The sequence below is a fragment of the Mytilus trossulus genome, chromosome 3 (genome assembly GCF_036588685.1).
Source record: "Mytilus trossulus isolate FHL-02 chromosome 3, PNRI_Mtr1.1.1.hap1, whole genome shotgun sequence".
Taxonomy (NCBI): Eukaryota; Metazoa; Mollusca; class Bivalvia; order Mytilida; family Mytilidae; genus Mytilus; species Mytilus trossulus.
In genome coordinates this window covers 40,844,499-40,871,711 of record NC_086375.1, presented here as the reverse complement: position 1 = coordinate 40,871,711, position 27,213 = coordinate 40,844,499, and the positions used below count along the sequence as shown (strand labels likewise).

The 27,213-nt window shown below is 31.5% G+C and overlaps 1 protein-coding gene across 1 annotated transcript; it reads right to left on the bottom strand.

The window, feature by feature from the left end:
• Window positions 1-171: 171 nt before the first annotated feature.
• Window positions 172-26,801, bottom strand: LOC134710771 (uncharacterized). The gene is made up of 23 exons (XM_063571168.1): window positions 26,151-26,801; window positions 25,182-25,377; window positions 24,310-24,336; window positions 23,953-24,056; window positions 22,700-22,773; window positions 21,650-22,374; window positions 19,460-19,630; window positions 18,833-19,003; window positions 17,933-18,097; window positions 17,311-17,484; window positions 16,438-16,608; window positions 15,937-16,110; window positions 14,065-14,235; window positions 13,150-13,467; window positions 12,410-12,760; window positions 11,703-12,023; window positions 10,883-11,242; window positions 9,854-10,051; window positions 9,064-9,129; window positions 4,659-4,982; window positions 2,905-3,264; window positions 2,010-2,204; window positions 172-182 (listed from the first exon to the last, which is right to left on the bottom strand). The coding sequence occupies exons 1-23, from the start codon at window positions 26,799-26,801 to the stop codon at window positions 172-174; spliced, it is 5,478 nt and encodes a 1,825-aa protein (XP_063427238.1).
• Between the last annotated feature and the right edge of the window lie 412 nt (window positions 26,802-27,213).

Here is a 27,213-nt window from a genome sequence, read left to right as displayed (position 1 = left end):
CTAGATAAACATGATGAGTTTAATGTGAATCTTTAAACAACACATTGTTACATGTTCATTTATGTCAATGACTACACAAATATATTCTCTAAATGTTCCAATAAAAATATTGATGAGACATAAACAGGATAATCTGAATGGTTGTAGGAAAGTATATCCACGTACTGGATTTCACACAGAACCTGCAAAGTAAGAAAGTTATAAACAAAATGTATATAACGATGTATCATTCAAATTCAAACAAGCTTTTCATTGCCCCCCCCTCCTGTTTTGAATATAAACATGCATCAAATTAGTGATACAAGTGAATTGAGAATGCATTTATGACTATAAAAAGTTTAAGCCTGTCCTATATCATTCTTTAAAAGATAATAAAGATAATAATTTAAATTCTTTAAAAGATATATATATATATATATATAGACTTTATTTGAACGTGAGTGACCATGATGTATTTTGTATGACCATAAATGAACAATTAAGCCGTTAACGGTTAAATCTTCTTGAAGGATTCGGAATTTAAGCTTTGAAACAATAAATTGTATTTTGAACTTGAAAATTCAAATTGAATGTATCATTTGAATCATACAAACATAGACTAACTATCTACTTAGTATTGCGAATCATCGGTTACTAATTAACCAGTAGCGGTGTTGTAAAAAGTAAAATCACCAAAATACTGAATTTAGAGGAAAATCAATTCGGAAAGTCACATAATCACATGGCACAATCTAATAACAAAACACATCAAAAACCAATGGACAAGCACTGTCATATTCCTAACTTGGTACATGCATTTTCAAATGTAGAAAATGGTGGATTAAACCCGGTTTTATACCGCTTACCCTCTCGCGTTGATGACAGTCTCATCAAATGATCACCATACCCACAATACGTATTTTAGTAGTGATTATCGACAATTACATTATTTCGCCATCGTTTGCAGTTGTGCAAATCTTTTTCTAATCGTTTTACCATGCATTTTTTAAAAGGGGTTATTTTTTTCATGCGACTTGGTTTATGTACATTTGTTTATATTTGTTCAATTGTTCATATCAAATAAGATTACATCAAATACAAAGTCTTAACTTGCATATACAAATACCTCTGATATTTTGTCTTAATCCAACAGGAACTGTTTTTGTCGTTCCTATTGACAAAAATCTAAAAGAAAAAATCGAATATTTTAATGATACCTTTTGGTTTTCATTGTCTTGCGTTTTTTTGCTTTACATAACGTTTGAGTTTTTTGTTTGAACTTTTGAAAGGTTGCTGTTGGTGAATAATAATGAATAGTCTTTTCATAGTTGTATTACACATTGTTGAAACGCCGCCTGTTTTTAATACCGGACGTATAAATTATGAATTGTAAGCATGACATAAGAAAGTACTGGATAAACGTACGTAGATGAGACAATATTCAAGTGACACACAAAACTTAAAAACAACATATGTACATGTAGGTCAATATCTAATCTTCAATTAAAACAAAACATGTGTTTTTGAACATGTCCAACTCTTAATCACCAGAGAACTAGAAAAGAAGTGAATAAATTGATTCTTAATACCAGAGACATAAGGATGTAAGAACAAAACCCTTTATCTTCATTTTATCACAGAGTCAATATCTAAATATTGAAGACTGAATATTGAAGAGACTTTGTCATATATCCATTTTATTCAAATCATAATGTTTTAAATAAGCTTTTTATTTATACAGAAATGTTCGTTTGGCTTAAATATGTCCCTATATTCTTCTGGGGGATAAGTCAAAGTCTGCGAGAATTGCTATTTTGGTATATCGACAGGCGTCAGTAAGTTGGTTATCTGTTTAGAAATAATCCCTTATACTAAAAGAATCTTAAATTACTCACATTTTGGTGTTAAACTATGTTTTTAGGTAAAATTGAGACTCATTTCAAATGATAGAGATACAGTTAGTGGAAGTCAGCCCTGTCGCTTTCGTAACTATTATTTTAAAAGATTGTGTCTATTAAGGATAGTATTACCTTTTGGGACTGGCTCACTGCATGTTTTCACAGAGCAGTCCGTTCCACATTCACCCGTTATACTATTTCTACAGTTTAGAGAAGGACATGGTAACCCTTGAGGTACTGTGAAATTAGTACACTGCACAAAAACGTCACAAACTGTTGGGTGTCCCCTTTTTGCACCATCATCAGTATTGCAATTGCAAATTTCTTCTGTAAAAATAACATTCAGAAAATAAAAATTAAAGAAAAATTGTGATGATTGTTTTGCTTATAAATGACTATTGCTAAATAGGTCATTAATGTTGGACTAGAAGTCCTTGATTTCAAACCAAAATATAAAAAGTAATTATCAACAGTTAATAATGAACTAATCGTCATGTGAACCTGTAAAAACATGTGATACTTCTATAAGTCTGGTTTGGTGATCATTTGTTTTACCCTAAATTTGTTTTTAGATTACTACCTAGAACCAACATCTTTGATAAAAAAAATCGTAAAGTTTATTTATGTATCATTATTTCCATTTGAACTGTTATTGATTTATTGGTTCGTTTAACTGAAGAAAAAACCCCAAAACACGTACATAAACATGTATTAAAGATGTAGCATAACTTTAGCCAGTTTCACTGAATATCAAACGAATTATAAAATCAATAACTTGTTTATCCATGAGAGACAGCTTGCAAAATGAGCGATTTAGTTCACATAAATTTTAGCAGGGTTCATAACGTAAAAGAGTTAGTTGGTTTTTTTCAATGTTTTGCCAACTATTTGGCTTTTACTCTCTTGGTAATTGTGTGTTTTCTTAACATATTTAGAATTTTGTTTTGTTTTTGTGTATACTTAATGTGATATGTTTTATACCCTTTCAGTGCATGGGGGCTTAAAACAAGATTAGCCAGAATCAAACCTGGAATAAGTTGTAAATCTTCTGTATCTGCAAAAATTTCATTGGTTCCCAAAGAAACGGAATTGTCCACTCGACATCGTATTTTACCATTGATCATTTCAGAATAAAACAGCATGCCAAAGACGACTGTCATTGTATTGTTATAGCAATGTTCTCGTTCAATATTTGTAAATATGATTTTAATGAATTGATCTTGTAACGGTTCGAAAAAAGTCGAGTCAGTGTGTTGTATTTCTAAAATTAGATTCCCGGGAGGTTCCCCAACGTCACCACTGCATACGTGTTCAAATCCGGGTCTGTAATATCCAAGATTTATCACCTGATCTTTGTTCATTTCTAAATTTGGAATTGATGGTTTGCCTGTTTAAAACCAAGACGAATTATTCAGAGCAGATAATACCTCCTGGACATAATTATGATAGTGTATAAATTAATTAGTACTAATCATAACTAATTTATTCAAAACCCATAAATTGAATAAGATTGACCTCATATTATGAAAAAATGAAAAGAACAGAATGATTCCTAAACCATGACTAGTAGTCTTGAATCAAATTAAAAACAATAAGAGAAACTTTATGTTATGATAGTATGTAAATTTCAAAGCATTTGTAATTTCGCTGTACTGATTCAATGATCTATATCGATATCTCTCGAGGAGACGAGTTGGTTACACAAAATATGTACCATTGTGAAAATGTTTCCAAAAGTTATTAAGATCCTAATCTTGAAAAAATGGTAATATCCTGAAAACAAAAATTAGCTGAGCAAAACAGATTATTTTCAGATTACATACATTTTACTGCGAAATATATAATTTTCGACATGTTACCTACTCTTATGTAAGACACTCTGTGTCGATTATTAAGATAAACAAAAAGTCAAGTTTTCAAAAAGTACAAATTGTTTTAACAAAAAAGTTTCAAGTTGTCTTAACACGACAAAATTATCGATAAAAACGGGTCATAATTTCCCGAATTTGCAATGTAGTGTGTGCAATCTTTTTAATTATGATAACACACAATAAGGATCTATTTATCCGCGTCTGTCAAACATCACCATACTAGTAATATATTTACATCTAAAAAGTAAAATAACAGAAATACTGAACCTAGAGGAAAATCAATTCGGAAACTCCATAATCACATGGCAAAATCAAATAACAAAACGTATCAAAAACGAATGGACAAATACAGATACTAATAACTAAATTTATATTTACATGTGATGTATTATTATTTCACATGCCTTTGTAATAATGTCAATATTTCATGATAATGTTAAAATGCTGTTCTCAACCTTCGAATCGTGGCATTGGTGGCTTACAACTATTGTCTGCTCTTTGGTCGGGTTGTTGTCTCTTTGAAACATTCCCCATTTCAATTCTCAAGTTTTGAGATTTTTATGTATTTTTCGTTATTGTTCAAGAGAAATGATATTTTGCCGTTGCTTTTAAAAGACCTTTCCGAGTGAATTTAACTGTTTTTTGTGTGTGTGTACTAGTATACCTTTATTCCAGAATAAAGGGTGGTTCAAGTGCTTACGGACATGGTCAATCCCGATACATTCTGTATGTTCATCTCTCAAGTCAGGAAACTGCAATTGATTTCTGTCTGTCGTTTTGTTATTGTGTTCTGTTTTATCATAAATTAGAACATTGGTTTTCGTACTTTCTTTCTTTCTTTCTTTACCCTCCCCACTGACAGTTTACAAACTGCAATAACATATTCATATTATTAAACTAAATATCTTACGTAATATTGTTACGTTTCCATGTGCAGTATATATTTGTTCATTGGTATTAACGACAACTGAGTAAAGTCCCTCTGAATCACAAGTCGCTAATATCAGGGTAATAGTTAGTTTGCTTCCGTCAAAGTTTATTGTCATGTTGAATAGTTCCTCTACTGGCAGCATGTTGACAGAACCATCACTGCTGATGAATCCTATCGTTTTTGTTCCCTCAGTCCGAGAACCCTTATTTATAGTTATTGAATTGAAACTTATTTCATTCAAAAAGCACAGTATTGTTGCGGGACCAGTATTCAAGAAAATCGACGTATTCGTGCACACTATAGCTGTAAAATAAGTTGAAAATGTATGAAGCATTTAAATGTCACATTGCTTCAAAATTTGGTATGCTAGTTTTAGTCCGATTACTATTATATTCCACCAACATTTTAAAGTTTATTTTATATCTTAGGATCTTAGGCTATACTAAGAAAAAGGTTTTTCAAAACCTCCAAATCGTATGATACGCATACGCGAGGAGGAGGAGGAGGAGGAGGAGGAGGAGGAGGTGATGATGATGATGATGATGATGATGATGATGATGATGATGATGATGATGATGATGATGATGATGATGATGATGATGATGATGATGATGATGATGATGATGATGATAGTCATTAGTTTTAGTTGTATATAGCAATGCTTATCGGAAAAAGCAGCATACAATATCTGATTGCGGGTTTTATGCTATAGGTGAGGTGATCTTCGAAACTTAATTTTGACAAAACTAAAAGGAAAAGGATGCCTCTATGCTATTAGTTTATTACCATCGGAAAAGAAGAAAATGATACGGCAGGAGAAGTTATTTTGCTTTATCTTATGTTTCTATGTCCATGATCTTTTGAGAATTAAGTTTGAGTGCCACAAACTATGGGTAATGCCAGCAAATCTCACGAAAAAAATACTATTCTCCATTGTTTTTAACTTAATATTTAAAATATTTACGCTGACCTTGTAGACGGACATTCCAACACGATTTCTTGCGACGGGAAAATATCAAGCATTATAACACTACAAACTGCACAGAGTCTGCATTGACCAGTTTTTGTGCTCGACCAGAAAAATTGAGCACACATTTTACTCGACCCGTCTCGACATTGTCTCGACTGTACTTAACTGCACTTCAGTGTACTCGAATAGTTCTCGACTTTACTTAATTAGTCTGATTCAGTTTTGAACAGCGGTATACTACTGTTACCTTTATTATTCAGTACTTGATGATCTTTGTGTAGTCTGAAATGGTCTTGACCAAGGCTCGACATGTCTCGACCTGTCTTGACTAGTCTCGACCTGTCTCGACTAGTCTTGACCTTCAAATTCAGTTTTGACTGGTGTAAATCAGCCTATCTAACTAAGTTAAATATTGATCTTACAAAATTCAAGCTTATTTGGCAGTTTGATTTATTTGTGTGAAATGAAAGAATTTAATTTTACAATTTTACAATCGGTAATAATAAAAATTATATTATATAAATTCAGATAGGCATCTTTAAGTTGTTTTTATAACTTTTTCAAATCAACTTAAAAAGAAATCTTGGTAAACAAAGCTAGGATTTGCAATTGGACAAAATAGAGATAGTACACTTTTTTTTAATAACTTTTTTTAAATCAACATGGGTTTTCATTACACTATGCAGCTATCTTAGATATACATTAAGCTTCCTGAATCCCATGTCAATTAGTTATTTGTTGTATTGCTGTAAAATTTAAGAATTAAAGTAATCTGGGTAATAAAAAGCTAGGATTTGAAATTCAGAAAAAAAAGAGATAGTACACTTTATTTTTTTAATAACTTTTTCAAAACAACTTGGATTTTCATCAAACTATACAGCTATCTTAGATATATATTAAGCTTACTGAATCCCCGGTCATTTTGTTTTGTTATATTGCTGTCAAATTTAAAATTTCAATTAATCTAGGTCTAAAAAGCTAGAATTTGCAGTTCGAACAAAATAGAGATAGTATACTTTAATTTATGTTTAATAAAAGTTTTTCACAATCAACTTATTTTTTTTCAAACTATATAGCTGCCTTGGTGATGTATTAATCTTACTGAATCCCAGATTGTTATGAAGTTTGGTGTATCGCTGTTACATTTAAAAAATATTTTAATCTAATTAAAAAAAGCTAGGATTTGAAGTTTTGACAAAATAGAGATAGTACACTTCAATTTTTCTCATATCTTTTTTCAAAACATCTTAGATTTTCATCAAACTCTACAACTATCTTTGCAGTATATTGATCTAACTGAATCATAGGTTGTTATGTAGTTTGGTATATTTCTGTCAAATTTAAGAATTTAATCAATCTAGGTAAAAAAGCTACGATATTAGAAATATATCTTTCCTCATAATTTGGTAAAAAATAAATATAAAATAGTTATTTAATTCCTTTAATATTTTATTCCTTTTGATATAAGGACAACGCGCCGTTTAGCTCTGGGCAACAATAAAATCACGTACATTCTAGGGTACATAAAAACTCTCGAAGGAATTTATTCTTCATTAGTTCAAATCAAGCCTAGTGAAAATATTGACACGTCTCTTGTCTTTATCCCTTGACATAACTCATCAATGTATTTCATACCAGTAACACGACGGACGTCACATGTGGATTCGGTTCTACTAATCCATCCGTAGTTACTAAGACAAATCGTGTTGTGGTGGGGTTTTATGTTCCACAGTCTTTAGTTTTCAATGTTTTGATATGCAGACTGTTGTCTGTGGTTTTTTTTAATTATTTTTTGCAAGGGTGTAGTTTGTCCTCCGTTTACGATTCTGAATTAATCTTTTTTTCTCCTCTATTTTACAGATAGAATTGAAAGAAATATACGAGTTAAAGGAAATGTTAAGACTAACGATTTATTCAATCATACACAAAACTGTATCACTTCATAAATGTAACATTTAATAGGGCAAGTGTCAAAAACAATGTTAAATACAAATGTAATTAAAAATAATCATAATAAAAGTCATGTTTTCAGGCTGACACTATAACGTGTTGATATTTATAATAGTTAGTATCGTTGCAATCTTTCTTTAACAATAATTTAAATATATAGTGTTACGATTGTCAATATTTATTATGTATATACCTTTCTGTATTTGAAAGCAAATGATGTAACCCATAACTAAATCTATAAGGACACAAAAGTTCAGTATGTTTTGTTTTGTATTATACGAGTCTTTTTCAAAGACAGTAATCGCTATACTTTAGAAATAACAAGCGTTTCGTAAAAACAGTTTGCATACAACATAATGTTAATAAGTAGAAGGAAAGCAGATAATCAAAAACTTATTTAATGCTAAAAATGACGATTGTTGAGAAAAACAAATTGTTTTGTGTTGACCTTATATTAAATAAATTCATCATAGATACCAGGACTAAATTTAGTATATACGCAATACGCGCGTTTCGTCTATAAAAGACTCATCAGTGACGCTCGGATCTATAAAAATTTAAAAGTTAAAAAGGCAAAATAAAGAACGAAGTTGAAGAGCATTGAAGACCAAAATTCCGAAAAGTTTTACCCATAATAATTTTTCGCTCTCTTTATATACCCTTTTTTGTTGATGCAAGCGACAAAAGGGAAAACTGACCAATCAATCAAGTATGATGTATTCTCGTTATCAATATTTTGGAAAGCGTAAAATTTAAATCAATTAAAAGCATAAAAACAGCAAAACAAAATTTGATTGATTGTTGGTTGTTTAACCTTATATGGCAAATTTTTCATGCATGTCAATACGATGTAAATTAAACTCAGGATAAATAAGAGATGGGTATACTGCATATGTATATATTTCATGGTTATTTTGTGGGGTTGTTGGGTTTAGTATCGAGCACAATTATATGGAGGATGGAAGTTTTTACATGTAACTACCTTGACTGGCTATACAGCATGATGTACAATCCAGTATACCTCCTTTCATACATAATAGCACAATCGGAATCTGATTAAACATCTCCAATAAGCTAAATAGGTCCTTGAAGAAATATATTACAAGCATGCATTTACAGAATGTATTATATATTTCCTTTCAGTGTAGCTTTTGACATAACTGTAAAATTTCACATACAAATGGAATGAAAAAGTAAATATTGTGGATTCATTTATTTTCGTGGGTACCAATTTCCGTGGATAGAGGAAAACTTGCATATTCGTGGATATTTAAATTCATGGTTCTTTCAAAGTTCACATACATTCCTTTAGAAAATTTGTACTTCGTTGAACATTTAAATTCGTTGTTCCCCTGTACCCACGAAATCCATGAAAATTGGTATCCAACGAATATTAATGAATCCACAGTACAAGTAAAGTAACACATGTAAACTAATACGTACAGAGATACATTGAACACTTACGTGAAATACTAGGAACAACAGTACTTGTCATATTTATAGATGGAATGGAAACAGCACCACAAAAATCTAAAACACATCATTATTTCTTTATACTAGTTCAATGATACTTCTGGAGTTTAAAAGCATTAATCGTTTGTTATTTGGTGTTTCTATACAATACATGTAGTTTGGAAACGTCATTAGACATCATGATTACAATAGTATATGTTAAAAGAAAAAAAGTGTGACAATTTGATTGATTTACTTCCGGTGATGGTTATTATTGTATATATGCAATGAAATTTTATGTGAAATTTTCAATGTGGGCAGAATAAAACCATCCAAGTCACACTGATTATGTACACTTTTTGTTGAAAAGTGCCAATTCAACAAATTATATCAGGGAAAATAATGGTGGTACTTCTCCTAAATCCAAGTCATATAGTATTTTAGGATAGTCCTGTCATTGACAATAAAACCACATCCCCTTATCTTATATAATAACACGTTAAATAAAAAAACCCACATTCAACCTATCTTGGAATCGACCCTTGTTATAGTTTAATCCTTTATAGAGCACATTGATTTTCAAAAACATTGTATCTATCATTTACATGGATTTCAATACAAATACGCTTTCTTCCTTAATTGAATACTTATGACACACATACATTATAAAAGATGTTGGTGTTCCATTAACTATAGGTTAATATGTCATACAATGAAATCAATATGGGCAACATTAGATTTTAGTTTATTCTTTGTTCGTATCTCTTCAATAAGTTTTATTTTAAAGAAATTTGTGTGTTACCTGCAGGAACTGTTTCGTTGCATACGTTCTCAGAGCAGTCATCGGAACAGATTCCGGTCGAACTGTTTCTACATTGGTTTGCTTGGCATTGTTTTCCTACTGGAACTGTCATATTAACACATTCAACATAGTAATCACATCGCCCAGGATGTCCCCGACGTATACCGGACTGAATAGTATTGCACTTGCATATGTCTTCTGCAAAAGTTATACTCTAAAGATACAGGTAAATGATATGCCATGTTCCCAAATACAAGTATAGAATTGACAAGTTTCTCGTATTAAATTAAGAGTTTTTACTCACATGCAACTTTTAATAAATATATATGTTCTGAGTTTTTTCTTTATTCTGAATTATTTACCACTTTCTTAGTATCAGCTGCTCGCGGAGATCAGCAATTCAGAGCCAATTATATGGATGTCAAATGATATACAGGGTACAGTTATCACTGAAGAGACATGTATTGTCGAAATGCGCATCTGGTGCAGAAAAAATGGTACCGTTAATGTTATTATCCTTCCAGGCTAATTTTTTTGTTCTTTTTGTATTGCCGTCTATAGTGGCGTGGTTTTTATATTGTTTTCTGCCTGTTATTAATTGTACTTGTTTCGTCGTCTTAAGACATTCAAGTGTATTGGTATTTTGATTCAAAATTGTCAACATATGGAATATTTTAATCAAGTCTACATGCAAGGTCAACTTGGATATGAAAAGTGTCAAGTATGAAACGAGAAATTTCTCAACTGTTTGTCGCTACTGGTCATTCGTAAAAACATGAGAACTTTGAAAAAAGGATAATCTTTGTCTTATTCAACTCATAAAATGTAAAAGTTCGCGGAAGCTTGCATTTCTCCTCGACTCTTAGATTTACAAAAATTTACTTTTTAAATCACTCATAACAACGCAACTCTAACTAATATATATATATATTTATTTTTATCCTTCAAGGTCCGCTTTTAAATTTATTAGAATGTAGCCATTGATATCTTCACGTTCCTTTACTTATTTTTTAAGTCTTGTACACTTACTTGGGATAACTCTTACGACATGTCCATCTGTATAAGAAATCACATCCGATTGATATTTGTTTTCTACTCTGCATCTTAAGGTTTGATTATTTTGCTGACTATCTACATTTAGTAGGAATGTAATATTTTGGAATCCATGGCAATTCTGATTAGTTCTAATGTCACTCAATCTAGTGACGACTTCATCCGGTATTTGGAAAAACTGCTTTTCATCTTTTCCGGGAATATCTATTAAAATATCGATACGAAGTTCCCCCGTAGGGTATCCAACATTGCCATAGCAATTATGAGCTTCATTATCAGAGCCAGATTCTACAACAACAGCAGGATTCAAGAATAAAGAAGGCTTCCCTGGATCACCTGTTAAAAATAAATTCTAATATTATATGACATACATATCTAGAAAGACTTACTAGAATTAAAGAAAACTGCGAACAAATATGTCAACGATTTATTTCACATTTTCTTTGTTAATCTCTTAAGATTTTATACATTTTCATTTCGTAGTGGTGATGACATTTTTGGAAATTAGGTGTTAATGGCAGGTTGTTGATGATATCTTGGTCTCTGTCAAAATACTTTTAAACGTTAAATTTATGAAGTAGAGTTTGGTTGGATAGAGCTTACTGTAATTTATATATAGACAACTGTCCAAAGCATATCAATAGTACTCAGATTCATCACCTGAAATACTTTTTTAGAAGTATATGTTTGTTTTACATGTACATTTATCCCATGAAATAAAAAGAACAAGCCTTTTTTTTAGAAAATCTCTAAATGAATTTAATGTGATCATGGAACAAAACAATAACTGACTCACTGATTGGCTGTAATAATCCTGTCACCATGGCTGTAACTCTTGTTCCATTACTTATTTGTAACACATAGTCTCCTTCATCGGCACAAGTAGTGTTTAAAAAATCAATAGAAACGACGAAACTCGTAATAACACGTATTTGTATGTTCAAATGATCTTGGAAGTATGTTATATCTCCATTTTTACTAATCCTAGATATATTTACGCTGACACCATCTTTGATTTTTACAATCATGATCTCTTCATATTTTTTTGTTCTGTTTAAAGTGCACATCATCGTTGCAGCGTTATGTATATGGACATTAACATCATAACATGTATCTTCTGAAATAACAATTAACACCAAATATCGTCAATATAATACACACACTTTTAATTGCTAATTTAACAAATTTTTTTCTCAGAAATAAGAGTTTAGTTTTTACTTTAATACCCATGACGTGTATAACATAGAAAACAAACGAAATTCAAACAAAAAAGATACCTTTTTGATTTTTAAATGGTATATAGGCACCCGTAACTGAAGAGCTAATACCATTGACACTATTTTCTTGTTTGTTTGCTTTTTATCTGTAGAAATCTTTAGTATTTTCATTTTTAAATTATGGCTAATGCTATTTTAATCATAAAACTGACACACATAGTCTGTTTCCACTAATTGTTCAGCCTTTTTAGAAACGATAAAGAGTTCATACATTAAATTTTCTTACTTGAGAAAGTTGATAAATCCACTTCTGATCCAATTATTGCTCCTCCAAAAATAAAGTCGTTTTGCACACGACATCTTATAACAGCTTTATTCATAGCTGATGTAAAATTCATAGTAAATCTCAATATCTGAAAATTACTACAACCTTGTGTATAACTAGAATTTTGTACAATAACCAGAACTTCAGGCGGCACTAAGGAAAAATCTGAGTTATTCAATTTCATTTCTATAATCAGATCTCCAGCTGGTAGTCCAATGTTTCCAGAACATTGATGTTCATAGTCAGATTGTCTATATGGTAGTCCGGCAAACTGGTCAGGATTTACAAAGAATACAGGAACGGTTGGTCTATCTGGAAAAAGAAAAACGAAGTCAAATTTTATTTCAACTGATGAATCGTATTACCGAACTATCTAGACATAGGTTTTAACGCTCTTTAATGGTAAAAATCAAATATATCATTTAATTAGCAGCACTCGTACATTTTGAATCATTAAACTGCTATGTAGGGCGTAAACATCCAAAAACTGACTGACAGAAACAACGTGATGTTTGCAAGTATTATAAGTTTAAGCTATAGTATTCAGTTTTTTCCAAAATAAAAGATAATCCACAAATTCAAATATCAGTTGCCAGTTAAAGATTTCATCCAAAAGAAGTTGACAAATGAAATTCAATCTTTACCACTTACAGTACTTCGTACGTGTTGTGTGACACACTTTACAACAATTACCTCCTTACCTATAATCATAAGAGATCCAGTGATATTGACCGCTTTAAAGGCTGTACTGTTGACATGCACTCCATATAGACCATCATCTTCGCATGTGACATTTTCAAACAACAACGATAAAGTTATATTCTCAGCCTGTTTAATAACTATGCTAAAATTAGTTGATGGTGATATATATTGGACTTCTCTGTTTTCGTTGATTGCTGCTATGTTTTGTCCGTTTCTCGCAATAATAATTGACATGGGATTCAACATTCCAGTAATTATACATGATATACTAATGTTTTCGTCATAAAAATATGCTGTTGCATCTGTACAACTGCCACCTGTAAATCATGTTTTCTTATTTGTTGAATGTGTCAATCACAGATTTTCTTATTGAAAATGACATTATAATTAACATTTAATTTTTTATACAAAGGATGTAGGGAACACCTTTGTGATTTTTAATTCTGAATGGAGTAACCAAGTTGTATGACAAAGGAATATGTTTTGACATATGTCTTCTTGCATCTTTTGAGTAGACTTCGTATGTAATGGTAAAAAAATTCATAATGGCGATCATGCGTTGTTAAGTCGGTGATGATCACTTTATACTTGCAACCCGAATTTCGCATGTTGTGAGGAACTTTATTTATATAGCTCAGATTGTTTATTTTCATTTTAGGGGACCTTTTCTTTCAAGGCATTATAACGATTAGGATTCGACATTAAGAGTAATTTCACTGTGTTATCCCCAAAAATATCACAATTGTCGACCTACTTGCAGCGTGAATTCTGCTCGGTAACTTAAAATTAAAATAATTCTGAAAATTACGTACGTGACGTTTACTATACTTTAACATATGATTAAGAATGTTATCCTTTTATGTTCATTCTTCTATACCATTACACGTGTGTTATTAAGAGTCAAACACATTTACCTGGACAGTTTTGGTTATTGCATTGCAGATGTTCTGTTTCGTTACCGTCACAAAGCTTTCCCCTGTGCTGTGGGACTGGATCATTACAGCTACGATTCCTTGTTCGGATTCCTCCTCCGCATGGCAGACTGCACTTATCCCATTCATTCCAGTTTGACCAACCACCATCAACTAAAAAATATGTGTTTAATTGTGTATAACTTACATTCTACTATTATCTTGATGATACGTTTGCTTTTATCAATCCAGCATTTTGTACGGTAAAACTTAGTAAAAAAAACTTAAACATAAGTCGAAGACGAAGAACAAATGTTATATTTTTTGAAAATGAAAGACGAAAATGGTACTAACATTTTGTCAAATCTGAAAGTGATTCAATTTCTTAGTTCATTCTGAATGTTAAACGCTAAGATTGGTTTTAAAATCATTTCTAATGTTCGTATTGAAACAAATGGTTAATAATAATACATCAATTTCAAGAAGTTGTCACATTAAAAAATGTCATGTAGGTGCGTCATAGTACAGATGTAATTTACAACTGCCTACAAAAATAATCTAGTCATAACATCTTTTTAAAAGTGGTTTCTATTGTTTTCAACTATCACTTTGTTGTGTGGAAGTTTATAACTCAAAAAAAAAGGAAGAACAAGACAAGAGTAACCAATGGAACCATTTAGAATTACAAGTCGGAGAAAAATAAAAAAAACTCATGAGAAACAAAGACGAGAAAGACATAAAAATAGATATCAGTTGAAAAAACACCATCCAGAAAAATAAAGTGAACAACAAGATCCCTACATAAACTGAGCTAAAATAAAGTAAGGACCCTGTCGTTTTGCTTCATCCGTGCGTTTTGTTGTCCGGGATGTACAAATACGCAACAACAGGCATTCAGAATGGAGACGTTTAGTCATACGTCTCATTTAGAGAAAGGGGTTCGCTTTCAATACACTATTGAAAAAATACTGTTTGAGTGGTACCTATGTGGCATACTATTTAGAAATTTATTTGGTCCATATCCACAATGGACCCTCATTTTCGGTTGGCAGCTCGAATTTTCAACTTTTCATCCGGTTGACCCTTAATACAGGACCTTCTAATCGCATGTATTTTTGGTCATTTTGTTCTCGTCCTAAACGTATATGAAATATTTGTCACTGAACGTTAAGCACACACCAAGTAATCAGTCAATCTGGAATATTTATGGACAATATTATAATATTTCGTTAGTGTCTTCACCATGTAAAAAAGATTGCTATCTAAATCCATATTCTATATGAATTTGGTGTGTGTACGGAATAATATCCCTGCAAATAATATTTATTCTTTTAGCCGACGCCTATTGTTGTAAGATGTCAGATAGTGAAATAACTTCGTTTATTTCACATGATTTTTTTCAACCGGGAAATCAATGTAATTCATTGCAACCAATGTACGTAATAAATATCTTTAATTCAAATTGTAAACTTGATTAAGGTTCATGCACGCCTTGCGTTCGTTATCTAAATAGTTTCAGGTTTTGACAGTTTCTAACTTTATTTTTGTTGATACTACCATTATACAGTTTTGTAGAGGATTGATTCTTTTAAATATTTCAAAACTTACCATTAACGTCTCCTGGACCAGTTGTATACTATCAAGAAATAAGTGTTTTATATCTATAATGTTTGAGCTGTGTGTCTTTGCTTATGACCCAAGATTATATTGGGAGATGTGCATGTGTAGTAATTCATTTTTTTTTATATCAGTTGTCTCGTTTTCAATAATACAACATTTACATATTCTTATATCATTGGAATAATATACTAGTACTAAGTATCTTTATTCATGCTGTACTTATTGTATTGTACTTGTTCGTGAAAGATATTTTACCTGGGCAAGGATCATTCTGGCAAGTTTTATTTTCGGTTCCATCTCCTATACATATAACCTGCTCATCATCATTAACACTTTGGCCAAAGCAGATCCTCCGTTTAAAACTGACTCCTTCGCCACACGTTACGCTGCATGCATCCCAAGTTCCCCATGGAGACCAATATCCTATAACTAGTAATAAACACACTAGTTGCTAAATGCTTTCATTAACTAATGTTCAATTATACAAAACAATTCAGTTGTTATGCGTGAATACTGTAGAAAATGAAGTAGTTCAATACTTGAATTAGCAAAACTATTACAATGCCTATATCTTATTATATGACCAACATGATGATTAGAAAGTCTTAACATTTCTTAGGGAAACAAACATCTACATGCAGGGTTATACTTGTTTTTATTTTCATTGCACTTTAAGTAAGAAGTTTTGAAACACATCTTTGTTACCAAAATGAACTGTAAACTAGATAAGACGACTCCAGCTTGTAGTATAAATACCATGACATTTCTCCTCTTCACATCCTGTGTAAACTTTCGGAAAGCCGTCGCAGAAGTTGCCTCCGTGTTGAGGAAGAGGATCGCTACATTCTCGGGATCTGCTTTTTGTTCCACTTCCACATGTCTTACTACATTTCTCCCATGGATTCCAATCGCCCCAGGCTCCGTTTACTAGAAATAATCATATATACAAAATATACTATAAACAGGGAATTAAACAGAAATGCTATGCTTTTGAATTCGAAAGAAACATTAGAGTCAAATAAAGGCAACAGTAGTAGACCGCCGTTTCGAAATTCATAAATCGATTGAGAAAAAAAGTCCGGGTTAAAAATTAAAACACATCAAATATAAATGTAGAACAACGACACAACAGAAACATTTAAATGCAAATCACACAAAAACGAACTATGATATAACAATAGCCATTTTTCTGACTTGATGCAGGACATTATAACAAAAATGATGGATTGAACCTGTTTTGTGGCTAGCCAATACTCCCACTTTTATTGCAGTATTAAAATACCCCATGTAAATGACAGTATTACATGACATGACTACAATACCAATAAATGGAAGAACATTAGGAACAGAGAAATACAGAAATTATTAACACATAACGACATGCTTGAAACACTGAAGTGTAACGAAAACAGACAAAATAAAAATAAAAAAATATTTACAAAAAAACAACTGAAAAAAGAACCTTTTAAGTGTTTAAATGGTTTATGTGCAACCAAATTTTGATTGTTATAGTTTGTTCTGCATAAACTGGAATTGGAACTGGAACATTAAAATGCTATGTAACAATATAACGATGAACAGAAAATGTTAAAAAAAAAATGAATAAAAGTGATGTATAAATATATTTACTAGGGCATGGATTGTCTTGACATGGACCAGTAGTTGTCCCGTCACCGTTGCATTCAATACCACCAAACATAGGAACTGGATCACTACACGTTCTATTTCGTTGTCGACTACCACCATCTCCACAAGATAAACTGCACTCTCCCCATGTCAACCAAGTAGACCAATTACCATCGACTGTAAACAAATGCATTACCCACTAAAAATTCATGTCAACTTTGAAAATGATTTAAAAAAATATAATTATTAACAGCCGTAATCGAGACATCTTCGACATATTAAGTTTACCATAGAATAATTAGTAACATCTTTCAACTTAAGCATACATTCTCCATTTCCATTCTCAATTTTAGAAATATAAGTAAGCATATTTAATAAAAGAAATGAACCTCGCCCCAAAGAATTCTAAGAAGTAAGGATTAGTATTCAACTGCATACGCATGAGGGAGACCATATACAGTTAATTTTCTAAGATGAACGAGGATTTGAGTTATTAATACATATATTGTTTTCCCAGGATAACTTCGAATTCGGTTGCTGCGTTAAACAAATTTATATACAAACTAAATGTTGTTATCTACCAATGTTTTTAAAGACAAAACTGTAAGTCAAATTTGATACTTACTAGGACATGGTGGGTTTTCACATATACCAATATCAGTTGTGTTTCCGTCGCAGTCTTCTCCCTCAAGTTGGAGACGTGAACAAGATCTTGATCTAGACACACTTCCATTGCCACAAGTGACATCACAGGTGGACCACAAACTCCATTCTGACCACGATCCATCGACTTTGAAATATATGTCACCAGTTTTAATAACTTATTTTGCATTTATTGAAATAACCACGAATAAATATTATTGTATGTTATTACATCGTGTATGCTTTTAAACTTAGTGTTACCATGCATATTTAATTTCGAGAAGACACTTTATTTTGCTTACTGGATTTAAGATGAAAAGATATGGTGTGAGGTTAATATATCTTTCTCATACTAACACCTTTCACAGTTAAACACTTTCTTTCTTTAAAACAAGATATAATGTGCATACTAATTCGATGCCATATTTTCATTTATAATTAACAATTAGGGACGACATCAAAAGATCGATGTAGGATAAAAAAAAAACTTAAATCAAATAGTTTGGGGGTGGGGGTGGGGGTCAACATTGCTGCTAGTTTTTTTTAATCCAAATTCGATTTTACATATATCCCTCTTGGTCAATCAATTTTTCCCAAATTATGTTAAGAAGGAGGGGGGGGGGGGGGGGGGTCAGTGAAAAAACTATGTGAATTAAGTTTTCTATCCTTCACTGAACTTTTGATGTCGTCCCTTAAACTATGGGAATGTTCAATCTTTATATATAGAATGTGTTTATATATTGCAATTTTTACTTAATAAAGGTCAAGATGAATACATGGACAACGTTTCAAACAAGCAAACTAATTATATTTTAAAATCATGCTATGCACAAACTCTTATATATGAATCGTTTACCCATTGAAGTGTTAAATAACGCCTTACTTGGACATGCCATTTCACTGCATGAATCAAACATAGTATATTCTCCAGCACATTCCTCTCCTCCAAATTTTGGTGCAGGATTTGTACATGTTCTTTGTGTATGTCTTAGTCCTCCATCGCATGTTACATTGCATGCACTCCAGGGAGACCACTGTGTCCACATACCATCAACTTTAATGTAAAATGTGGATACAGAAGTACATTTAAACGAGAATCGAAAATGAAAACTTGCAAATTATATATTTAAATCACACAACATTAAACGATAACATATTCGAGATGCCTTTCTTGGATAAGAACAAAAGGAAACAACTAGACAATTTAAGGATGATGCGTACATATACTTGTAACTATAGACTTAGAGGCTATGACGACAAAAGTAAAAAAAAACATGTTTTAAAAATGTTTGTCTATGTTCTATGATTTGACAAAGTGCAATAAATAAAGGCAACATAACTCTTTAACATAAATAATAGCTATATTTGTAGTAGAAATATCCAAGCTAGATGTTAAATTAGGTATCATCAACTTTTGACAAATAAAGTTGTTTTGTGAGGTTTGTGTGAGAATTTTTACACTCTTCAACAATTCTCAATTGCGAGTGAAATAGGTTTTTTTAAACAGTACCTGGACAGTTTTCAAGGACACATGGTTTATGCTCAGTACTATTTCCGTGGCACGGAGTTCCACCGTTTATTTGCTTTGGATCATTACACACTCTAGTTCTCTGTCGAAGAGATGTACCACATGTTTCTGCACACCCAGCCCAGAAAGACCAGCTCCCCCAGTTACCATTTGCTATATTAATCAAATAGAATCATATTCAAAACAGTGTGGTCCTGGCCATTGATTGACGACCTAAATTATCCCATTGACTGGGACAGATTAGGTGAACGTTTGTCGGTAACAATCACTGCTCACTATGTACTTGTTAAAGACACTGAATCTGTGGGGTGACCAAAGGTTCTCAACACCTAAATAAAGCAATTCGAAAAACTAATCCGGAATAATACGATGTGTTGATTTATATCAATTATATAAATCAAAACATAAAGGTTATTCCTGAATAATTTTTCGAATTATTTTATTATTAAAGGCGTTAAGAACCTTTGGTGACCCCACAGTTTAAATTCTATAATAAGTTAGAACATACTCACCCCTTCTCGTCCAATGAAAAGTCAGATTTTTGACCTCTAATTTTCATAATACATGGTTTTCCATGCACTATGAAATGCTATACATGAATGACTTTTCATTGTCAGTTAATTATGAAAGTGAAATCTTATAGCTTCACTAATAAAGTGTACAATCCCCCAAGGCATTTTCCTTGGGAAAATAGCCTACTGATTAAAGGTGAAAGAGCAAAGATTAAAATAAAAACATTTTAAAGTTTGAAAAATTTCATGCATTTTCTAATAATAAATATATAGAATACACAAAACAAATTGGTAAGGATACATAAAATTATATTTATTTAATTTATATACGGTAATCTTACATTTGAGGGACTTATTTTCTTTTTCTTTCCAAAACACCCAATGCCAAACTGCTGACATATAATATAAAGCGGAGTACCACAATACGTTTAAATTTATCAATAAAAGTGAGCATTTAATGTTGAATGGTCTGAATTCAAATATTCATACAGAGAGTTTTATATTTATAAAAAAAAAATCAAATTTCAAAAAGGGGATTTCTATTATATTGTGTTGCTTTTTGAAATTAAAAAATATTTAAAGATATATATAGTATTAAATTTTACCTGAAGCAGAAGAAAAACAATTTATTCTTCACAAACTATGTCAGTGCCTTTTCATTTCATTCATTGAAATGATCATTACCTATGTTATTTAGGTTTGAATATATTACAATGGGAAAGGACAGTTTTGTAAGGTCACTCGAACGTGTGAATATGTTCTAAATTGGTCAGACAATACTTGGTCATGTTTTATGAAGATTTAAGCCCTCGGCTTCGCCTTGGGCTAAAATCTTCATAAAACATGACCAAGTATTGTCTAACCTATAATAAGAAGTGAGCAATGGTCGTTACCGACAAACGTTCACCTAATCTGTCCCAGTCAATGGGATAATTTAGGTCGTCAATCAATGGCCAGGACCGCACTGTTTTGAATATGATTCTTATAAAATTTCAATTGATGACAGCAGATTCGTAAATAATAATATGTTGTAAATTAAATAGCGTTAAAATACTAAAAATTATAAATATTATTCAAAAACAGATAACAAGTAGGCATGCTCTCCTTTATTGAAACATAATTACGGTTCACATCCATTTCAGTAAACAAAGCCCAGTCTTTTCATTCCAATCTTTCACATTCGGATACAATTTCAGGTGAATTTAATTGTAGCAATGACTTAATGATATAAAATTTCGGATAATTTAAGATGTAGCAGTGACTTGTGACGTTTCGGGTTAACTTATATTAATAAGAATTGTCCTAAAGTTCAGAATGTCTTTGAGAAAGACAAAATAAATAATCTACCAATCTTCTATCGTATAATTCGTGATCCCTTAATAGATCTGATGAAAGTGCGTCTTAAAATTTTAGTAATAAATTTATGGATGATTTAGAAAAAAAAAGATTGCAAATCTTCAGATGTGAAATGGGTTTTGCAACTCTTGTTAGATCCTTTTTTGGTCAATTATCTCCCAAGGTTTTTAAACATGAGCTTTCATAATTTTGATTTAATTGTCCAAACTCATAGAAATCTAGGAAAACAATTCTTATAAGCAGACATATCAATTTTAAAATCCCCCAGTATAAGATATAGTGATTTTATGTTAATTACTAATACCTTGGTTGGATTGTTCTGTGGTTTGAACGAAAGCCGGAATTTTGCCACTTGATGCAGCAAATGATACTACTGATTGGGTCGTTATTTCCTCAACAGTGGTCATATCGTTTTCATGTGTTGTTGCACTGTTTGAAACAACAGTTGCGCCTATTGTCGGAGATTTTATACTAGAAACTGTTTGTTGAACGTCTTCTGTCGTTTCTATAAGCGTCGAACTTGACTGGACATTGGATGATTGCGATGGCGTTACTGAACTTGTAATATATTTCGTGGTTGTTAATGTTTTCGTTGTTACCAACAAAGTGTCCTCGGTGGATGATATCAATTCAGAAGTAGAAGACACTTTGGAAGATGTGCTAGCAAAGGGCGCTGTTACAGTAAGAGATGTGGTACTTGTATCTGGTAAAGTACTGGTGGTAACATTTTGCGATGTAAAAGGCTTTGACGTTAAGGTAGACAATTTTTTAGCTGTTGTGTGAGGTGTTGTTGTAACCTTTGAGTTTGTAGTTGATGTAAATAATTCCTGAAGTTCTGGTGGTTCATGTAAATGTATAGTTGACACTTGAATGGTTTCAAAGCTGTGCAATAAAACCTGAAAACCTCCTAGCATCAGATTTCCACTTCTAAGTATATTATCCTTAATATATTTTACAGATTGATTTAACATGTCTGATTCTGATATGTCTACACAATATACAGTAAATGATACTTTGATGCTTCCTGAACTGAAATAAACAGAGTCTCATTTTCAAACAAACAACTTCACTTTTTGCAATAAAGTTATATATTTTAAGGTCAATTTCATGTTAAATTTTGATTGCAGAAACCTTTTAGAAAAATGCTCTTTTTAAATACTCATCCATGTTTGTGATAAGTTTGAGCAGAAACTCCTGGATGATGTTTCAATGTACGATTTGAAGGAACAACCATTTTTTTTTTATTTTGTTGAGTCACGTCCTAATCACAAAAATAGATATTTCTCTAAATCAAAGCAATAGCAATTGTAATATATAACATTTAATCAGATATAAAAAATAAAAATATACTTACTTTAGAGCTAATACCATGCATCCAATATAATTATCACCAAAGCCACCAGTGTCATTATTTAACACCTTATCAATCTGAAAGTACATCGTACTAAAAAAATCTCTTGTATCTAACCATACTTGGTACAATATGTCCTTTTATTTGTGCAAGATATATATATAATTCTACTCGAAAACCTTTTGCAATCACGTGTTGATAATTCGAACGCTAGCATAATTAGCATAATTTTCCACGCGACGTATAATCTATGACGCGTATGTCCTATAATCATTTTAGATTTCAGATGCTAAAATCAACGCTCTGTTTGGGTGTCTTGACCAGTGAATATTTTACTTGCTCACAAAAAAATTAAGTTCATAGATGCTTAAATAAAAGCGGCTTTCCTATGCAAAATTAAGTCTTAGTACAATATTTGATATTGTAACACTTCTTGGATATGCGCGCGCGTTTAATGGCATATAACGAGATGATAATGCATATCGGTGTGCAAGATCAGAGATCAAAGGCACAGTTAGATCGACATTTGTTCTATGGTCAATGTTAAAGCCATTAAAAATGGATTTTTATAAGCAAATATCACTGCTTGAGATCATAACTGAAAATCATAAAAACTAAAGGTCGAAAGTAAATGTCAAAGACAAAAAATTGTTTCGGCTGGTCACATACTATAAGTGCTTTCCCTTATTTGAGAATTAATGTTGATTAAATTAAGGTTCTTGAACTTTGTATAGCATTGCAAATGATTTTGAACTATACATGCTCAAGTGTAAATCAAACGGTGTTATAAATGAGTTAGTTTATTAATATGCAATGAAAAATTTAAACATCAAGATCATCATGATAGTAAACAGACGAAATTATATGTCCGAATATACTATTATATTTGTATATGTGCTTTTTATAATTGGTGGTTGGATGACATTGTCGATAATCAAAAAGATCCAATTTTGTAAAACTGTGTAGACTTGCCTCTCCGACTAGAATCGGGACAGTGACTGTCGATTTCCGGTGGTAAGAAATAAAAAAAAATAATAATCAAGGGATTTTGGTTAAATGTTTTTTTACAGTGTTGTTGGTTATGTGTGATTTAGATAGTACCAGGCTAAAAATTTGATACGCCAGTTGCGCGTTTCGTCACAAAAGGTTCATCAATGACGCTCGCATGAACAATTGATATTTGATTTACAATACAGTTTTGTTAAAATACTTCTGTTTCATATTATTAATTTTAAGGCATATATTTATATACATACCTCAGCACAAAAGTCCGAGGCAAAACGTTTATATTTGTAGGATAAACTGTTTCCCATATCCGTTGTATACGTATCGTTAACCGTCAAGTCAAGTAAAGCATGAACTGTAGAAAATAAGAAGGTATATGAAGCGAAAGAAAAATAATATTGAATTATAAATAACATTAAAATTAAAGATCGTAAAATATTAAAAATTATTTCATTTTGTAATTATTTCATATTAAAGGTCTTTTTGTCGCACTTTCTGTTCAAAATACATAATTATTTTATTTTATTCATTTAAAGAGATTATTATGGAAAAGTACTTGAACGAATACTCGGCAGTTGCAACCCTCGGTAAAAAACCAATTAACTCACCGTATGCAGTCGTTTGTGTTTTCAAGTCTGAAAAGAAAAATACAAATTGTAGTAATATTTTATAATATATGTTTTGTAGATTAGTGGAAAACAATCATGAACAAAAAACAACAAACAAACAAACAAACAAACTATAGGGATATCAAACCATTACGATTCTTTCGATATTTTCTGTTTATTCTATTTCTGAGAGAAACACATTCTTGCAAGGTTGTTCCATTTGTCTGTAAAGTATGAATACGTATCCACGTCTAATCGGTGGCTGCCGTTTGATATGACGCCTTATTTGGATAAAGTGCATCACAATGTGCACGTGTAAGAGCCCTTTCGGCCACTCTCGGCATAATCCAGAAGTGGTCTCTGGTAAGATAATATTTCAGTGGATAAAGGTCGGAAGCTTAAGGTTAAAGACAAAATACTCCTAATTCATGTGTTTCAGTAATTTAAAACGAAACTTAAATACAAAAAAAAAGAAGGCTTCACTTTAAAAATATGAAAGCAAGCGATATGTCTTACGGAAATACATTTTTCAATATTTGACTCGGCTCCTACGTCTCTACAGATCTATGTAACGCATGCACTTCCTGAAATGTCTTAAGTTGTTCAATTTATCTAAACATATTGTGGATTCATTATTTATTTTTATATACAAGTTTTCATGGTTTTCGTGGGTACAGGTAAACCACGAATAATAAATTTCGTATCAGGTTGTATGCAGACTTTGACAAAATCACGAAATTCTGAATCCTAGAAATACAAGTTTTCTGTAATCATGGTTATCAACGACACACGACAACAATTGAAACCACAGTAGCTTGAAAAGTATACTAATTTTCAAACCTCAATTACGTTTGTTTAAATGACATACCAACCTGGTTCAGTGTCATCATTGTTACTGGAAGTTGACACAGCAATGACGATTAAAATGACAGCCAAAATGGCAACACCCACAAACAGCAATCCGTATACTAATTTCTTCTTCCATGTGATCGGTGTTTTCGTTTTGTCAGGTTGTGATGCAACATTCTCATCTATCGTATACTTTGTTTCTGGGCTATCAGACTTAAACTGAAGGAAAACAGAAAAAAAACCCAAATGCAGCTTCCGATTCAAGTAAATTCTTAATTGGATACAAGTTCATTAAAATTCATATTAACGTAATTGTCAATATGGCATGTTCTAGTTGATAAACACAACTTTGTCTCGCTTAACATGCACATCAAAATATTTGTTCAGACCTGCTTTCTTCTTATTAGTGATAACCAAGTTCAAAAGAATGATTTCTTATTCGAACAAGCTAACATACATGTAATAATTTTGGAAACTAAATATTTGTTTAATACTGAAACCATTTTGTTCACAACATGATAAAGTAGCTTTCCCCTTATTATTTCTCCTTAGTAAATCCCGAGGTAACATATCTCAAACAAAATAAGATATACAAGCTAGAACTCAAATCAAAAGTTATATTGAATTCAGTTCAACAAAGCTACGGGGTTAGAGCAATTTAAAAAGATACGAAAAATAATTTACAAAGGAGTTCCCATAACTATGGACTTGTGCATTTAGAACTTGTCGTTGGTTTATGTCTGTCATATTTTGATATAAGTATGTTGTTTTGTTTAAAATAAAGTCGTTAGTTTTGTCGTTTGAATTGTCTCACATTTTTCACATCGGGACCATTTTTAGCCGATTATGCGATTCGAGTTTTTATCATTTTTGGAGGCGTATGGCCCTATTTTTGCCTACATCCACTGAATTTGATTTCATTGGTACTACTAACACATCTCTTTTTTTTCTCTTTTTTTTTAAACCGCAATCAAGGAAAATTATCTACTTACTTTCTGCATGAATTTGTACCACATGGTTTCATTGTCAGTGTTACTAATATCAGTTTTATTTAAATCTGATTCACCAACAAAACCATTTTTATGCCGACTAGTTGAAACCTCTAATTCGTTTTCTTTTATTGGAATAGATTCTATGAAATGGATTTCGTCATGATTGCCAGCACGTGAATTAACAACCCTTTTCTTATGTGTAATGACTTCCTTTCGAAATTCAGTTTCTTCTACCTCTATATCCTCGCTCTCTGTTGCCAATGTTGTTCCACTGTCTATGGTATAGTTACAATTTGTTTCATGCGACTTTAAATTTTCATTACTTTGCCTATAAAAGTCTTTTCCCTCAGCTTTTCTATTTACGCTGCTTGGTGCCACAATTTCATAATCATCTCGTTCGTTTTTAAATTTCGTTTGATCTATTCTAAGGCTTTTACCATTTCTCTCCGCACCAGATATGCATAATTGTATTTCTTCGTGATGAAGATTATTTCCGGTCTCATCGATAATGTTGATTGATATTTCACTTTGGTGCCCATTCGATCCTTCGTTCCATAATTCGCCATTTGGAAGATCGTCTGCGTTTTTTTCTCCAATTATTGTAAGGTCATGAAATTCTGTTTCTCTCCCAAATTCTTTAACTTTTGACATTATCCTTGTTTTCAAAAATTAAAAACTTTCATTTCTTTTTTTCTTTTTATTTTAGCCTTCATTTTTAAAGCATAATTATTTATAAATATCATAAACCAAATAGAAGAAGAAATACTATACGGTTTTTGAATAGAAATGGTTTATAATTGAACGACTAAAAACAATGGCGAAACACTATGTTGACACGATTTTTACAAATTATTTAAAACAATAAATATCTGACCGGGCATGAAATTTAAAACACTTTTTCTATTTATTGTTGTAAATTGATATGGTTTTTTCTTAGTGCAATCTTTGACAGTAGTTTGACCGACATTTATAATATAGGTTACATATTTCTAAATATAAAATTCAAATTGAAACAAAATATCTTGTGAATCTTTGTTCTCGTATACTGTTATTACATGTATTA

What these genes read in the sequence shown, in the direction of transcription:
- LOC134710771 (XM_063571168.1), bottom strand. Translation starts at nt 26,801, where the DNA reads ATGTCAAAAGTTAAAGAATTTGGGAGAGAAACAGAATTTCATGACCTT. An exon ending in GGTACAAATTCATGCAGAAA is followed by an intron (nt 25,378 to 26,150) that starts GTAAGTAGATAA and finishes GTTTTCCTTCAG; the next exon opens with TTTAAGTCTGATAGCCCAGA. An exon ending in TGTCCTTGAAAACTGTCCAG is followed by an intron (nt 19,004 to 19,459) that starts GTACTGTTTAAA and finishes TTTACATTAAAG; the next exon opens with TTGATGGTATGTGGACACAG.